Source organism: Neolamprologus brichardi, chromosome 7 (genome assembly GCF_056152115.1).
Source record: "Neolamprologus brichardi isolate AB-2024 chromosome 7, ASM5615211v1, whole genome shotgun sequence".
Taxonomy (NCBI): domain Eukaryota; kingdom Metazoa; phylum Chordata; class Actinopteri; order Cichliformes; family Cichlidae; genus Neolamprologus; species Neolamprologus brichardi.
Genome location: NC_142110.1, coordinates 6,567,720 through 6,586,215, shown reverse-complemented (window position 1 = coordinate 6,586,215; position 18,496 = coordinate 6,567,720). Strand labels below are relative to the sequence as shown.

General features: G+C 38.1%; 1 protein-coding gene across 1 annotated transcript; it reads right to left on the bottom strand.

Moving 5' to 3' along the window:
• Nucleotides 1–1,565: 1,565 nt before the first annotated feature.
• slc1a2b (solute carrier family 1 member 2b) lies at nucleotides 1,566–17,509 on the bottom strand. The gene is made up of 11 exons (XM_087842957.1): nucleotides 17,155–17,509; nucleotides 14,709–14,848; nucleotides 12,898–13,050; nucleotides 12,397–12,647; nucleotides 10,637–10,784; nucleotides 9,897–10,023; nucleotides 9,438–9,671; nucleotides 9,155–9,349; nucleotides 8,335–8,469; nucleotides 7,934–8,198; nucleotides 1,566–5,526 (listed from the first exon to the last, which is right to left on the bottom strand). The coding sequence occupies exons 1-11, from the start codon at nucleotides 17,190–17,192 to the stop codon at nucleotides 5,455–5,457; spliced, it is 1,758 nt and encodes a 585-aa protein (XP_087699083.1). The 5' UTR covers nucleotides 17,193–17,509; the 3' UTR covers nucleotides 1,566–5,454.
• Between the last annotated feature and the right edge of the window lie 987 nt (nucleotides 17,510–18,496).

The window sequence follows — 18,496 nt, the reverse complement described above, 5'->3', positions numbered from 1 at the left end:
TTCACAGCAACTTGTTTTATGATTTTTATGCAAAGTGCAGAAGGTCGAGCAGAAAATGTTCTAAAAATTTGCTGATTGAGATGGAATAACCCATCTAGCAGTCTGGAATGTGTTACAAAGCACTTTCTAAGGCTCTGGGACTCCAGGGAACCCTGGTTAGAGGCATTCTCCACAAATGGAAAACTTTAGTGAACCTTCCCAGGAGTGGCCAGCCTACCAGAATTCCTCCAAGACAGACAACTCATCCTGAAGGTCACAAAAGAATCCAGAACAACATCTAAAGAACTTACTTCTCTCAGTTAAGGTCAGCATTCATGAGTCAACCTTAAGAAAGACAGTGGAAAAATGGCATCCGTGGGAGAGTTCAAAGGCAAAAATGTAAAAAAGTTTGCTAGTTATCACAAATACTTGATTGGAGTTTCATGTTGGTGGCACGAGTTATTAGGTTATGGGTCAATTATTGATTAAACATAGGGCCAGGTAGGATAGTTTTTCCTCCTGAAGACATGAAATTATAATTTATAAATGGCATTTTATAGTTACTTGGGTTATCTTATATCTTATCTAATATCAAAACTTGTTTGATGATCTGAATCATGTAAATGTGACGAATATGCAAAAAGAAAAAACAATGAAAAGAGGGGAAAGTGTTCATCTTTTATATACAGTCTATGTTTATTTGTAGTAAACCATTTCTAGCCTTAATCAGGTGCATTCTCTCTTTTTTAATTAACCCAATATTTAAGGACAGAAAGAGAAATTGTGCCACATTCTGCAACACAAATGTCATATTTTATGTGTTTAATGCTTTATATTTCAACAACAAAAAAAGCCGCAGAAATCTACTGTCACTCTATTTAATGGCCAATTTTCAAAAGTAATGACTTACTTATAAAGGAACATACAACATTTCTCTATGTAAAACCCAAAATGGGACTAATGTCTATAAAGACTATTGGGATGTGGGACTGCCACCAATAATCTTCTGCCAATGATTTAGTTTTTCATTAGCTTTTATCACATTTATCTGTATTCAGCTGGAAGACAAAAACTGGCATAAATTGAAATCTTGGCTCCAGACATCAGCTAGTTATACTGGAAGCCCGACAAAATCACCACTTGCCCAGAGGCTAATTCAGTAGGCTATCTGATGGATTCCCACATTAGCTTAGAAGCAATGACGCTTTGGAGTTTGTTCACAATGCATAATGGGTTCAACAAATCCGTTCCTTTTTTTTTTCTTTAGCAAGTTCACCACCTAAAAAAATATGTAGCATTTGTTGCCTTAATCTGAAGATTAATACGATCAATATTAATAGCAAAATGGGATAGAGTAGCTTAAAACAAGCAGTAAATACAGACTACACTGTCTGTTTTCTCCCTTACCTTCTTAATCAAAAATAATAAAAGATCAAATCTACTTGTGTTTCAGCACTCTTTAGAAATGTTTAAACAGTAACACTACACTAAAACAACTAGTTAATAAAAACTAAACACAAAATAACATACATGTATCTGTTTTTTGTGCAAAAATTGTTGTAAAACAAACAAAGAAAGAAAGTCAATTTAGTTATCAATCAACATTTATTAGTTATATTTGTATATGTACACCAAAGGTACAACACTTATTGATATGTAGAAACAGATTTTTATGTATACCATAAACTGAGAAAAGATTTCTTTTTTTTTGTCAACAGTGAATTTCACCCACACATAACCTCTGCCTTTACATCAAGATAACAACAACTTTACAAAGAGGGAAGGCCTAGAAAAGTAAAATCTGCAGAGCACATTGTAGGCAGGAGTGTAACAGATTATCAGCTCAGTGTATGAGTTTCTTCAAAAAAACACATTTCAGGAGAAAAGCACAGGCTTCAAGATATACTGGCTCTCTGCTGTGCCAATTATTTTCCATGTAGTCAGTACCATTTAGGTAAGCGATTCCAGGTGTTGCGTGCATATCATTTCTGTGCAGAAAGTAAAAAGGCAAGTCAAGTGAAGGCAGCTTACTAAGTAGTATTCCTAAAAACCTCCTAGACTGATGACATGACAGAGTTCAAATGTGTGAAGATGTGATTTATGGAAATGCTAACATGGAATCTAAACGATATAGATGTCCATGTCTTCAAATGCACCAGGTAAACAAACATGTCTGAGACTAAACCAAGACAAAATGTGTTTAGATGAGTCACCTGAGGAATGCTGCTGTATCCTGTAACAGGCATTTGAATACAATTGAAGTTTGAGCTTTCTCTTATATCAACTCTTAGGCTATGTTTGATTCATCACTGTCCTACACACAGAGCAAATCTGACCTTTTCCCCTGTTTTTGTGTCTTATCACTAACCTTTATAATAATAATTTCCCACCAAAATAACTCGTGTTGACCCCCTCATCAAACCAGAAACTTCCTCATGCCTATTTTTATCTCATCTCACTCCTTCTCAGTCTTTTTCTTTCTCTTCTTCATGCAAATATAATTTTTTTTTGCAGGATTATTATAATTTCCAGAGAATTCTGCATTGTCACTGAACAGAACAATTATATATTTATGTATGTACAATGAAAATGAATTCACACTGCTTATATCTTCATGGAGGAAACATTCAAAACACTTACATTAGATTAAAAAAAAAGATATTTATATGCTGGAATGTGACAGTTAATTAAAACAGCTAGTTAACAGGTATTAGAGAATAAAAAAGAACAAGCAATTTATGACATATTTTCCTCTCTATACATTTTGTCTAATCTAATTTTACTCGTGACATGGATGATTTTTTTCTCTCTAGAGGATTACATTTATAAATGTCACAGCAATGAAACTAGATTTCTACGTACCATTTTGATACCCCCACATCCCCTGGAAAAAAAAAAAAACCCAAACAAACAAAAAGCATCTGTTACCTACAATATGTACACAAAGTGCAAGGAGGCACTTCAAAATATCATGCTTTTAAGATAGTGGTGCAAAAAATAATTATCATATTGTTTTAATTCATGCTTCTAAAACTGTGAGTTTGAACATAATATTGGTCCAACACACAATCCCCATCGGTGACACTGTCGGCTACTCACTGTATATGTATATAAAGATATATATGTGTATGTGTGTGTTTGTCGTGAAGATCACAAGAGGTTAGAGTGTCAGTGCTGTACTCACTCATAACAATTACAAATGTACTGACCTTCCATGTGTTTGTTTGTTTACTTATTTTTGCATTTTTGTTACGTGTGCATTTGGAGAAAAGTGTGAAGATGGTGCATATATACATCAGTCTATGCAGTATGTTGAGCAGAACGCTGCACGCTCATCGTGATGTATAAAAGTAGACAAATGACAGAGCGCTGCACTAGATGTTGTGTTAAGTTTCCTACCGTTACTTTAATTGGCATTTGTTTAAATCGAACACCTTCAAGGCAAGGTCATGAAAAGAAACAAGAGAGGAGAGAAGAATACAGTGCAAAGAAATCAAATTCACATTGACATCAGTTTCACCTCCCTCACACATGCACCCAGAAAACGATAACAGACAGCATTCCTGCTTCGTTTGTGTATTTGCCATATATTGTTTTTAATCATTTAGTTCTATGAGATGATTATATGTGTATTACCTGATAACTGGAACATCCTGGCATATAACTGTGTGTGTCCGTTCTCATATTCTGGTTTCATCAACTACCTTCCCACTTTATGGATAAACAGCTGCAGCATTTAGGGTTTGTAGAAACAGTCTTGAGCTCTGGTGGCAAAAATATATTGTTTACCTTTTTAGATCTGGCTAAAACAAGAAGCTGGCAGGTGTTCCCAGAGAGGATCGGTCTCTGTTCGTGCAAGCCAAGAATCCATCTGACAGCCGAGTGCCGCTCTACTTCCTTCCCAATTTCTTTTTATAAACGTTTCTAGCTGTTCACCTTTTGTGCTCTGCCAGTGTTAAGTAATAACTATGTCTGTGCTTTCTAGTACACTGGTTCACAGGCTCACTCAGCCACTGGAATGTAGTTTGAAATAATAAACGTGTGCTCACTGTATTTTCATATATTATAGAATAACTTTCTCTCGACAAAGACTTTTGCTGTTATTTTTCATAGACAAAGCTTTTAAAGTTGTGCTTTTAAGAGGCCATTCTCAAGGAAACACTGGTCTTACAAACAAGTAAACATTTTAGGATTAAAATATGTTTCCCTGTAAGAGTAAACATGACAAGCCTGAGTATCTTTTGATCTCACTTATTTTAAAGTAGTTTCTGTTTTAAGTTGGAAAGATTATTGTCTGCACTCACATTCTGGCCTGATTTGTGCTTTAAAAAATATATATTCTCAATATATTTTATTCAATATTTTATGTAGGTATGCCATTTAGATTTACATTTAGTTTTAAACTGATTGAAATGTCTTTTTCATTGCTATTAAAGAATTACTATTTTTTGGTGAAAACCGATACTCTATACATTTTAATTTTAGGGCAACGCTTTAGATTTTGAGGTTTTATCTCTTGTTGTGCTATAAATGGATAGTTTAAGAAAATGGATGTCATGGTGACAGTTCAAAGGCCTCTGTGAGCTGATTGATTTTCTGCCTGTTTGGTCCCTTTAATTGACTTGGTCATGGGTTGACCTTAGCACTCTCTCTCTCTATCACACACACAAATTAGCTTTAAATATCACTGAATGCGTGACACAAAGAAAAAGATCCCTTTTCTACACAGTAGACAAAATAAAATAAAATAAAATAAAACCATTGGGTGCTTTGAGGCTCAGCATGTTTTTCCTGTTCACTATTGTTCTCCCTGACCCCTTTCCACAGGGATGCTGAGTAATATTGGGTAACTATAATTGCAGTAAGAAGCACTTTAGAGACACTTTTGTTCTTAGATGAGAGGCTGGGATGAAAACAAAAAGCAATGGCCGTGTGCACACATTGTGATAGTACTGACAGGGATGGAAAGAAGGGGATTTCATTACAAATTGCATTGGCTGTCGTGAATAATGCTCCAACTCCCACTTGTCTTTGACACTATAATAACGTGTCACATTTAAGAAACTTGTAAGATACTCAGTGCATCTCCGCTTCTTCACTCCTCATACAAATAGGGGATCAGGATGTATTGCTAAGAATAGCTTATCTAACCTTTGTTTTCCTCCCTTCCTTCGCCCTCCAAGTCTTGAAGTATGTTGTGCAAGTGTCTGCTATACAGGACGTAACTGCGCTCTAACATGTGAGGTATGCCTATGTTATCATTTCACAATTAAGTGAATTAGTATCATATATATCAGTCAGATAGACAGTTAAATTTTTATAGGGACTAATTTTTTTTTTAAAAAAGAAAAGAAATGTAAGCTACATAAAAAAGAACAATTAGTAGTTCTGTTCATGTGATTTTTCATTCATTCTTGTATATCACCAGACAGGAAAGCTTGTGGAGCCCAGAAGCAGGGGATCTCTGTGCTGCCATTATTCATGTTTCCATGGTTCCTCCTCAACAAGCGTGCACTCCGCAGCAGAGCCATTAGTGGCTGAGGTTACCTGTAAGAAGTTAGCAGAAGATCTAAACAGTGGATCCAAAAGACCTTAGAATAACACCACATTCTTAAAGCCTATAACGCATCAGATCAACTACTTTTTCAGTCTACGTTGCTATATGATGTCTATAAACTAAAATATTGTATACAACATTCTTATTTAAATTTGACTACTTTTAGCTATAGAGCTTTGTAGGGCTGTAGTCTCCAGAACAACTAGTTAACTGACCAAATAATTCGTTTTCTAATTGATGTTACTTTCATAAGGAGAATGTCGTTCCAGTACTATTCCCTCATTTTTAATGGTTGGAGCAAAAACTTCCAGTTAGGATCACTTTGGATAGAGTAGCTTTTTAACATTTGCTCAGCATTAGCTCTGTAATACCTGTCAAAAAGGTCGGCAGTGTGGCTACATTTTTTATTAAGGCTACATTTTTCACACATCTTTCATGTTAAATGCTTGAGACTATAAGTATGTTAGAAACTGTAGCTGGTATGTGTATTAAAGCAAAAGGTTTGGGACCAACATCTGCCAGTTGCAGTAAGACCAACAAAGCAAAACCATATTCACCAAAACCAAAGCAAATATGAATCTTTCACTTTCATCAATACAGTAGAATTATATTACAGTTGGAGAGGTGTCAAACTTATTGGTCAGAGCATGTTGCTTGTTTGCATTTTTGTCCTGGGATTACCAGTTAATATGGTTTGAAATCATGTGGATGCACACTGGTATATGCTGGTTGGCTGCAAATCTGTTGTTTTTATTTTAGTACAAAATGAAGAGTTTGAAGTGATTTAAACAATGTTTTGTTTATCTATAAATAATTTTGGCTAATAAGGCAAAATGCACTCAGTACAGTGGAGCTAGTTAGTTAAACTAGAAAACGATTATACTCCCCAAGACCAATGAATAGGTTTTAGGGTAGAACCAATTTCAGTTAATGGAGATTTTCTTTGGTTGACTACAGCCCTCTTTAGCACTTGAAACCTACAAAGACAGAATTGCTATTTTGCAATAAGAGAACACTGGAACTGCAGGAAAACCACTGATGTTCATGCATGCTCGTGGTAGTCCTAACATGAGTTAGACAGTTTCTTTTAATGACCTGGGAATGGACCACAAATTTATGATGAAAACCAACTTAAGAGGCAGTAAAAAAGAAAAGACAAATGAATACATTTTAAATTCAAAATATACAAATAACACAAAAAAGGAAAGAACACTACCAAATGAATGCATAGTTACGTTTTAGCTATTCTGCAAGCATCTACGGCGTTTCATTGGACTTGAAATGGGTTAGAAATGTATGGGAGGCAAAGCAGAACAGAAAACAGGAAAAAGTGGTGTGGAAGGTACTGGAAGCAGCAAGGTTTTGTGTAACATTCATATGTAAGTGTCCATTAATAAAGCAAGTCTGAGAAAGGAGGATGTAACTTTTTGCCATGGGCAGATTGCTTGTGCGACAGATTACCAGCGTTGCTAGGTAACGCCCTTCATCCTTTAATAAATGAATAGGCTCATCAGTAGACCTTTGCCGCCCGTCTGTGTGTGTCAGAGAACAAGCATTATGAGCTTACATGTAATATTCTAAAAGACTGGAATACATTCAGATATTGGATTTAAAATGTTTTACATTTCCGGAGCTCCTTCTCCCCTTTAGATTTCACAGAATATTTCTCACACTGGACAGAAATAGATGGTGTCAAAATGCAAAAAAAAAAAAAAAAAAACCCTTGTAGGGAATGACTCACTGACAGTTTCGTAGTTGGTGTGTAGGGAATATATGAACTGTTAATTAGCTCTAGCACTTCCCTTTCTGTATCTTAAAATCCTACAGAAAATGGGAAACCTTTGGAAATGTTCCCATCTGCTGTATTCTAAGAAAAAGCAGAATACGCCACACTGGACAATAATTTGAACATAAGCAATATTTAAAATTATGTCAAAAGACATTTCTTTAAAGTGTTTATTAATACATGTATTCTGAAGTTTTGATAAAGGTGGCTGGTAAATAATTCCTCTGTGTCATAATGAGGATTATCCTGCTCTGCCTTTTGAACTGGAGCCGACCCCCAATTGGCTCCAGTAATCAGATTAGGCTAACTGTTGAGGGAGAGAAATTTGATCCTTTATTCATATGTACTGATGCTGAATAATATTTTGACATAAACTATAATTTTTTTGTTCAAAGCAAAGCTGCTATTCCAGAGAAATGAACACATGCATACATCCAACTATTGTTCCATTGCTTCACGTCTGAAATAAAATAACAGCGGGTGTATTTACAATGACGTAAACAAAGACGCAATGCTTAAAACTCAAACAGATTCAAGCAAGGTGCAGGGTGAGCATGCAACACGAGAGAGGGTTATATACAGGTCTCTATGTTTGTAAGCATTAAATGTACCTTGCATTCATCTACTACAACAGAATTGTTAGCAGTGGCGCTAGCAGTTGTGGTATCGGTAGCGGTTAAGACGCACTGGTTGGAATTATTTTCGTGGTGGTTCTTCATGTCATCGTAATAAGACTGGGTCTTTGTCATCATTTCGATGTCATCCGACTTTGCCGTGTGTGCATCCAGCTCATCCAGCTCTGCCTTCGACATGTGGTACACGATGCCTGCACCGTAGGAGTCACCCACCACGTTCACTGAGGTCCTGAATCGATCACTGATGAGACACAAATCAGCATGAAAGATGGCTTTGCATGCTAGTAAAGGGTCTGCAAAACCCTAATACACAAGCAAAGGCAAAATTACCTTGTACAGTGTAACCACAATATAATTTTTTCTTTTATCAAACTCACAGCAGCCAGTCGACAGCAACCAGGAGACTGATATCTTGGGTTGGCAGGCCTACAGCAGTTAGGATCAGCAACATAGTCACCAGGCCAGCACTGGGAATACTGGCGGCCCCGACACTGGCCAGGGTGGCTGTCAGACTGCGTGAAGATATGGGAAAGCGGCACTCAATAACATTCTCCAGAACCACTTGCCTAACCTCATTCTTCACACCCTGATGCACTTCCCCAAACACCAATGAACATTACATCCTCTGCACCTCACAGTTAGCTGAGGCGCACCAGAGTAGGTTCTTCATCTTTATGAACAGAGGCTCACAGAGATGAAAGAGAGATTGGATGTTTAATTTGAAGGTCTATGGATTTATATCCAATAAAAATGTCAGAGCCAAGGTCATCTATCTGCAGATCATTAGATTATAAGAGTATTTTGGAAAGATTGTTACGATGAAAACAGCGAGTGACTGGTAATTCTTGCTTAGCTTCCTACTTAGCATGAGACAAGGGACTGGGGCATATGGCTGCTTCCTCTGGGTGCTTAATTATCTGTACTCTAAATTTCTTTTCAGCTCACCACTAAATGCCACAACACTTCTGCTGAGTTTGTCTTTATTATAATGATCTAACTGTGGGAGCTGCATTTATCTCAGTTTAAACAATTTGAACAGTGGGAACTGCAAGTCTTACTTTGGTGACTAAGAATAGCTTCAATGGAAGAACTGTGCACATATGCAGCCATTCTGGAGGACTCCATTTCTAAAACCCATTCTTATATATATGTAAGCTAGGATGGGATGTTAAATATTAAGTGCAAATATTTTCTGACCTGACAGTGATAATCTGACCAGGGTCAAGGTTGACACCGTTCATCTGGGCAATGAAAATGGCAGCCACAGCCTCATACAGAGCAGTTCCATCCATGTTGATGGTGGCACCGACTGGGAGCACAAAACGAGTGACTCTTTTGTCAATACCCAAATTCTCTTCCAGGCAACGGAAGGTGACAGGTAGTGTACCAGCACTGGAGGGGAAAAGCAAAACAAGTTGGATTATAAATGTATAATAATTTGCACAAATATTAAGACAGCAGTTCCTTTTCTGATGCTAACCTGGAGGCTGTCCCCAGAGCAGTAATCCAGGCCTGGAAGATGCCCAGGAAGAAGGTGAAGGGGTTTTTCCTGGTGATAGCGAAGTAAATGCTGGGGAGGAAAATTGCTCCGTGGATAATGAGGCCAATGATCACTGTCACCATGTACATGCCCAGCTGCCTAGCCACGACCTCCAGATCCTTAATGGAAATGATCTTGCCACAAATCAAACAGGCAATACCAAAAGGAGAGTACCTGATGAGAAAAAAAAGTATATGTTTAATCATTTAGCGACATATTAATATAGTTAACCCTCATAAAATCTTCCTAATACAAGCAAGCTTTTGTCTTTTAAAGCATTACAGTGACTTGACAAATAACTTGGAATGAACAACAAACACATTAAATTAAGTCATTTCTGATTCAAATGACTTAAATGAGTTTTAAAATGAGTCAATGGGAATCTTGAGTGACACTAACCACATGATCATGATGACAAGTTTCATCACAATCTCATTGAGGATATTGAAGAATTCAATCATGAGCCTGGCCTTCTCTCCCATCTTGCCCATGCAGATGCCAAATGCAATAAAGAAACCAATCAGACCTGTGACAAAAAATCATAAATGTGTCACATTTTGAATGCCACCAGTGCTGAAGGGTGAGATGTGTCCAGCATCAGGGAATTCTTATAAGATGATAGGGTTTCCATTTAAAAACCAATAGGCCTGTCCAGATATTTGCAACATTCAAAACCGATTCCCAGTCATGACTCTAGAGTATGACTGGAGCATCTGAAATACCTGAACATCTATTTTCCATGATATTAAATCAATATGGTGCCGAGGGAATTAATCGAAATGACTTTGATTATTCCCCGACTTGTTCTCTTTGCATTGTGGTTTTGATGGAAATGTCTCAACTGCAAAACATTCAGAACATTTCCATCAGGCAGCGATCTGTATTTCTGTGTATTGCGCTAGTTAGCAAATGCTGTGATGGTGATGGCTAAGCTGGCTAAGATGATGAATGTTCTCAACATGTATACATGTTCTGTTACCTGCCACCAGCTTAGCATTTGCATCTTAGCTTCATCATTGTCTTCATTTTAGCATGCTGATGTTAGCGCTTAGCACCATTCGTAATATTGCCTAATGTTACTAGGCCACATACTGCAGCTATATTACTATGTGTTTTCAGTTGCAGTGAGTTTTACATACCCAAAACATTCATGCCACTTTTGAACTGCAGTGACTTTTTGATGACGTATTGAGGCTCCTTTGTAATGTTAGCCACTAGGCCCTCCATAGTGGTGGCATTGACATCCTCCTCAATAACCACCTCCACCTTCTTTGTGACTGTCTGAATCTGAAAGAAATTAAGCATTAAGCATAAATATTAATGAGCTAATGACATTTAAAATATTTTGCTTTAAGAATTCTTTTGTGGTATTAAAGGTAATGCACTGCAGTGGTTCTGAATCAGATCTCTCTAAAAGACTCCAGTTTGCTCGTGTAAATGGAGAGTCCTCTTCACACACTAAGGTTAACTATGGAGTTCCACAGGGTTCCATGCTAGGACCAATTCTGTTAACATTATACATGCTTCCCTTAGGCAGTATCATCAGAAGGCATTGGCAAACATTTTCACTACTATACAGATGATACTAAACTTTATCTGTCCATGAACATGCACCATAACACACACCAGTTAGTTAAACTGCAGGTATGTCTTAAAGACAAACCCGCAGCAAGTGCTATCCAGAGTAAGCAAATTCTCACTCTGGATAGCATTACCTTGACCACCAATTCTTGGAATTGTTTTTTACCAGGATATTCAACGCGTACATTAAAAAATTATGTAGGACTTTTTTTCCCACTTGAAGCATATCTCTAAAATTAGAAACATGTCTCAGAGTGATGTTGAAAAACTGTTCATTCATTTATTACTTCTAAGCTGGATTTGTTCGTTATTATTCGAATGTCCTAAAAAAGCCTTTAGTTGATCCAAAATGCTGCAACAAGAGTATTGACAGGGACTAGGAAGATATATAGCAACATATATATATATAGCAAGATATATCTTCTACACCGACTTCTCTTCATTGGCTCTCTGTTAAATCTAGAATCAGATTTAATATCTTTTCTTGGTCTTGGATAATCAGGCCGCATCTTATCTTAATGACCTTATAGTACAATAACATCACATTAGAGCACTTTGCTCTAGACTGCGAGCCTACTAGTTGTTCCTTTAGTATTTGAAAGTAGAATGAGAAGTAAAGTCTTCAACTTTCAGGCCCCTCTTCTGTGGATTTAGCAGATAGACACCCTTTCTTCTTTTAAGATAAGGCTTAAAACTTCTCATTTTGATAAAGTATATTTTTAGGGCTGGATCAGGAGACCCTGAATCCTCAAGCTCTAGGCTGCTGGGGGATTCTCATGATGTGTTTCTTCTTCAATAACCTTTTTCACTCACTATATGTTTATACACCACTCTGCATTTAATCATTAGTAATTAATTACTTATTAATCTCTGGCTCTCTTCCAACAGATGGCTGCCTCTCCCTGAGCCTGATACTGCTTCTTCCTGTTAAAGAGTAGTTTTTTCTTCCCACTGTCCCCAAAGCGCTTGCTCGAGGAGGGGTTGCTTGGATTTTCTATGTTTCCTTTCTATTATTGAAAGCTATTTACTTCACAATATAATAGCATTGGGGCAACTGTTGTTTTGATTTGGCATTATATAAATAAAATTTGTATTGTGTGTGCAATTGTTTTGGTTTATCAGGCATCAACCCCTGTAGTTCTCTGTTGGTAGCCTCTTCCGAACACTTTATGAATGTAAGTCTACACATGTCCCAATACACAAGTTTATTTTATATGACTTTATGTAATATTCCCTAATAAGTGATGGGATGGCATTCATGTGTTCAGATATCTCACAAAGATTTTCAAACTGTGAATAAATCCTTTTAATCTGTTACCTGTTGGAAACAAGCCTGCACAAGATTCTCTGGGAAAAGGTTCCTGATCAGATCAAAGAAGGCATCCAGACTAGACACATCATCATTTTTCTCGCCCTCGCCAAGATTCTCCTTCAGTTTGGGGTTGCCAGGGTGGATGACTAACACCAGGATAACTCCCAGGATAGCAGCAATAATTGTGGTTGTCATGTAGTAGACCATAGCTCTGGTGCCCAGGCGACCGCTAGATTTGGCATCAAGACCGGCTAGACCTGCACCCAAAGCAAGCAAGATCATGTTTGCCTGTTAATTGCTAGGACGTATCCAATGGAAATGTTGACTCAATGCTGCAAGACATGAAGGCTGTGCTATGCAAAGACAATTAGTAAATTATATAAGGGTATTTTCTTATTGCATTATGACTTTTTCACCAAGTCTATTTTAGTGTATTAGAGCAGCAAAAGGCGTAAATCAGGAACTTAATATTCCTAATATATTTGAGTGTGATAAATTACACTGCACCTGTGATTAAACTGGAGATAATGAGTGGCAGAATCAACATCTTCAGCATCCTCATTAGGATGTCTCCAGGAAAAGCAATCACCATGACAATGTCTGGGTGGATTGGGGAAGCAACACGAAGCAGCATCCCTGATACAGCCCCCAAGATCACACCTGAAGTGCAACAAGAAAAATAAAAAGGTGTAAAATCCCAAAATATGAAATTGTGTGAGAGAAACAAAGTGAAATACAGAAACAAAGTGGCCGAGCCAAGCCAACTTTAGGTAAGTCAGATAGTACATGCAAATAAACCATAACAAAATGCTATGATTTTAATCATTTGCTACTTGAAAATTGTTTCAATTCAAACTATGAAATATGATTTGTTCTCAAAGACATTGTATTAACATCTTAGTAACATCTTAGCTTCCAGCCTTATAATTTCAGTTGTTTGGAGAGAAGGCATCTGCTGGATACTTAGGGAGGGCAGTGGGTTGTGAAGATAAAATGCAAACCTGCTCACAGTGAGCAAAGCTCGTGGAGGATTTAGATCAGATTCCTTTGAAGCAGAGAGGAGGAGCAGCATGTCAGACTCACTGGTGAAGCATCTGTCATCTCAGCAAACTCTTTTTTTAAAAAGTATTTTTTCAAAAGCTTCAATAAATGATGGATAAAAAGATTTGTTTCCACTCTTCAATAGCCTGAACATTGTGACATTTGGAAGATCATCTATTCTCAAACAAAATCGTTGTTGACCCTTAAAGCCACAATGTCTCTTCTAACCAACAACTCTTTTCCTGCCACACACTGTTAAGTAAAGCTGACCTCTGTATGCTCCCCACCCCCCCCCCCCCTACTCCCCTGCCTACCAGGCCTGGTGGTTGGCCTCTGTGTCTGTCTGTCTTAGGCCAGACAAAACTCCAACATCCTCCTGGGGCTGCACTTCCGCTGCCAAAGATAACACAGCCCAATATATTGTTTCATAACACAAACTGATCACAAGACCTCCAGCGTTTTTTTGTTTTGTTTTGTTTTTTTTAAACCTAAGTTGTGTTCAGCGCTTTAATCTATCCCCCAGTCCAGCAGCATCCTGTGGATTCTGCACACCCGATGGTTTTGGATGGCACTTGATTTCCTGTGCTTTCCCTTTGGAGCAATTGCAAGTTCCCTTTCAAGGTTTCATCTGCCAAGTGACAGATGATCAATGATCACGCTGGCTCACTTGCTATGTGAGCGTCCAGCCGGGTGCCATTGGATGTACACAGTATGCATGATCACACAAGCCCACATCCATACAAGTGCAATGCAGTAAGAAATTAAATAAGTCAAATGTACACATATTTTTTAATTTACAGTTTAAAGAGTCCTGTAATTATAGACTGTATGACTGGGAGAGACGACATAAAAACAAACCATCACAAAGAACTACAGCTTAAACAAATCTAATTTAAGACCTTACATCTCTTCCTTTATTAAAAACTTTTTTGCTTTGGACCCTAATCAGCCTGTGGTAAGATGACAGCACTTTTCATGCATCACCAGAGGCTGTTTGTATGTCCAGTACAGCACAGAGCTTTTGATAGCAACAGGTGGCACAGAATTGGGAAAGTTCAGAACACTCAGTCATCTTTCTGTCTGAGCACAGATGGCATCTCCTCCGCACATATAATTGAGCTAGCATAAGACTGAACTCAGTGGTAGTTAGTATCTGTGTTTAGCCCGCCTTGCTTTTTATTAGGCTCTCGAGATAAAAAAAACAAACAAAAAAAAAAACATAATAATAATAATAAAAAATAATTGAAAGAAGAAAAATACAGTGTGAGGGGGCTTACCAAGGACAGTGAGAGTGAGAAGAAGGTTCTTGAACATTTTGGAGCAGATTAGGCCACATTTCGACTGGGGCCTGGCCTCAATGGGCTCCAGGTGACTCTCGTGCATCCTCACCTCCACTTGTTTAGGCATACTGTTGGCACTGTGATATGAAGAAAGAACAAGTTATTTTTGTTAAAATGAAAGCCATCAAGTCAGACAATGTGAAAAGCATACACTTGACCACAGAACATTTTTGATGTCCATGCTGTGGCGATCATGCTGTGGTCATATTCTGTCATGTGACAGTCACTGTGAGAAAGAGGACTCTGTTGATTCCACAACAACATACAGGAGCCTTTGAAAACTGTTTATAGCTCAAATCAAAACACTGTGTGATGAAAAATGTTTAGCATTCAAGCGTTGCCAAGCTGTCACTCGAACACTGTTTGTTCACGGTTAAGAGAGCATTCCAAAAGATGCAAGCTGACTACAAGCTGCTGCTTCTGAAATCACAGTCCTTTGGGGTATCTCATCTCAGTTTACTGAAGGGCGATTGTGTAGCCCCAATTTTCTCAGAGCTGACTTTTGTTAGATTTTTGCCGAAACTGTGAAACTTTTTTTCTGATAAAATAAAATAAATTGCGGAAAATGTTGACTTTTCAGGAATTGTTACAATGCACAGATTAAACAGAGCCTTAATTTTACAATGTTGTTGCACTGAAAAATAAAAGAGTACGAGACAAAAAATGCCTAACCATCAAATAATATATCTTCTTATCATTTCAGTTTCACATTCACAGGTAATGCTTTGAGAGCAGCTTTGTGTTGAATAAAACACAATTTTCCATAATGAGCAGCCCAGAGTAGCTGTCTGTAGTCCCACTGAGGTGTTAATGCATTTGTTTAATGAGAAGGGAGCCAGCTGTGTCTGTCATGTGACAGTTAGGCATGTGTTTAAAACATGTCAGAAAAGAGAAAATAACAGGCACTATAGCTTTATGCTAATCCCTCAGCATCAAGTTAAAGAAAAAATATACACAATTAACTTGCTTGGCTTGATATATCTTTTGTCTGCTTATGGACTTTGTTGCTATTCAATGAGCCCATTACAAATTCTGGTGTGATGGATAACCAAGAACAGAAAAAATTAAATAAAGTGACCCTCACCTTCCCCCTTGCCGTGGGGTTCACAGTCTAAAAGACACAAATTGAAGCTTCAGTGGTGAAGATTATGTTATTTGGAGATATTAATGATGATGTCAAGTATTTTTTTTCTTTCTTTGTCAAACTAAAGCTTTTACCAAATGCAACAGAGAGTTTGAATCAAGAAGTTGTTTTGGGATGATTTTTTAGATTTTAGTTTTTTGTGTATGCATACAATTCCACATAAAACACACACTTTCTAAGTTACACGCACCTCCCCCATTGTGTGTGCATTGTGACGTTGAAAGACTATAACAAGACCACCTGGTCACCTTCCAGGCACACAGATGGATGATTCCTAGCTCCTCTTATTAATTTCTACGTGTGAAATACAGAAAATACACACAGGCAGACAGCAGGCAAGTAGCAGCCACATTGCACTCTATCTTGGTGTGATTTCATACTTTAGATAAAAACTCAAGGAATTCATAAAACCCCAGAAATTAAAAAATTACCATTATATAAAAATCCTATTCCACGGGAGTGATGAGTGCTGCTAATTGAATGTCCCCCTTTTTCTCTCCCTTTCGTTATTTTTAGCACTATGAGAGGAAGCAGGCGATACTCTCTCATTAACACTTCTCTCACCAAGTCAGAGACAAATGAGAGAGCAGGTTTGTGTGACCCAGTGATGGATGAATGTGAAAAAATATAGCTGAGAGTTACAGCCACTGCAGCAGCTGCATTATTTATTATCAATTTGCACCAGGAGGAAATAGCAAGGTGTTTTTGTGTTATAGAGTCATTTTGTTGGCTGGAACATTCTTCTTGTTATTAACATTTCATGAGCTTCGAATTAATTACTGTGCCCTAACAAATAATTCTGAGAAGCTTCACACTTCAGTCCACAATCAGATGGGACTGGGCATCTTGTTTTAGGAAGTGTAAATGTTAACAAGTTACTTTTGTTTCAGTATAATCAGATTTTACTAAATGTTCAGTACAAAACCATATTTCAGACCTTCAGACCTGTACAAGCCCACACACCCACAAACAGCTTCTTCCTCTCAGTCACTAATGGGATCATGTTGTAAACCGGTTAATCTTGGCTGAGAGCTTAGTCAGATTAATTGCATTACAGGACTGTAAAGCCATGAAGAGTTACTGGAGTTGTGAATAAAATAAAAAATATAAAACTATATTTTTTTTCATTGTATATAAAAACAAAACTTAAAAATCAATAAGTGGCTGGAGTAAAAAAAAAGAGAAAAAAAGTAAAAGGAGTAAATATTTATGATATGAATGGAAATACATAGTACTTACTTCATTTCTGGGGGAGTTGAGGTAAGTGCTATATACATTGACCAGGATCAAATCTCCAGTCTTTGGTATTTAAGAGGGAGTCGGCACAAGAAAGTGTTAGCAGGCGTGCAAGTGCTCCATCCAAATATGTTGCCTGATGTCAGCAGATAAGATCCCAGGTACGGCCGGTGGCTAAAAACACCTCTGCTCTGCTGACGGCAACCTGCTTTCAGCTGTCCACAAACTCCTCCGCAGCATCCAGAGAGGAGCGAGTCAACACGGTCCAGACGACAGACTTAGTCACAGACACAGCAACCTGAATGGCCCCATCCTGATGTCTGCTACATCCCCCACCCCCCTCCACCACCACACCTCCTACCCCTTGACTCCACTGCCACCAACACCCACGGCCAGCTACTCACGAATCTCACACGTGCACACATATCATACGCAGACGCACAGCCAACAAACCTAAAAGTAAATAAATAACTAAGAAGAAGAAATGGAGGGAGGAGCTAGTATCAGAGCCTATGTTTCAAATCCCTCAGGGTCTTTAACAGTCCCTGAACACTGTAATCCCCACAGAGAGCATGCTTCTAGACACATCCAAGTACCATGGATAGTGCATGACAGGCTAGACTGCTGGAGATGAGCATGATCATGCTGGCACAATATAATAGTGCTTTGCAAGTAACCCTTTTGTTGGAAAAGATGATTAAAGAATAAACGATTAACATACATAATTCTGCTGTTTAGAGGTTTGAGGACATCCAGATGGATATGTGGTTCACCACATTATACACTGGTTAATCTATCTATCTATCTATCTATCTATCTATCTATCTTATTGACTATAGTCAATAAAACTCCAAACTGAACTCCAAAGCACAATTGACCTATGTGATTCATGTGAGGATGCTGTCACGCTGATTTCCCTCTAGTCTCCCAGCAGCATGAGACTTCACATGGCATTGAGCAGTATCACATTATTCTAATTAGGGAAATGTGTTGGAAAGCTATTTCCTCTTCAAACAAATGACCAGCTACACAACAAAAGCGAGAGGAATGCCATCTCTGTCTGTAAAAAGGTTGTGTCATGAGAAATCACTCATCCTAAATCCCTTAACATGTCATCCTTATTCAAAGCGCTCTCCCGGGAAAAGAGTGCAGTTTCGGGATGAGAGCAAGGGGCTAGGACAGAGAAGAAGGGGTTACAAGGGGGAGTAAGAGGGACACTAGGGGAGAAGGGGGTACTGGGGTCGCACCAGCACTTCTCAGCCAAAAGAGGGGCCTGTGAGGGGAAGGCCGAGGCAGCCATCCCCGCTTTTGGCTGGTACCATGTGAAGCTCTCTGCTTCCTCTCT

Excerpts from the sequence above, each read along its gene's own strand:
- slc1a2b (XM_087842957.1), bottom strand. The coding sequence starts at position 17,192 with ATGTATATAGCACTTACCTCAACTCCCCCAGAAATGAA. Across the intron at positions 12,648-12,897 it reads TATCTCCAGTTTAATCACAG|GTCTAGCCGGTCTTGATGCC; the intron begins GTGCAGTGTAAT and ends CTTTGGGTGCAG. Across the intron at positions 5,527-7,933 it reads TTGTAGTAGATGAATGCAAG|GTAACCTCAGCCACTAATGG; the intron begins GTACATTTAATG and ends AACTTCTTACAG.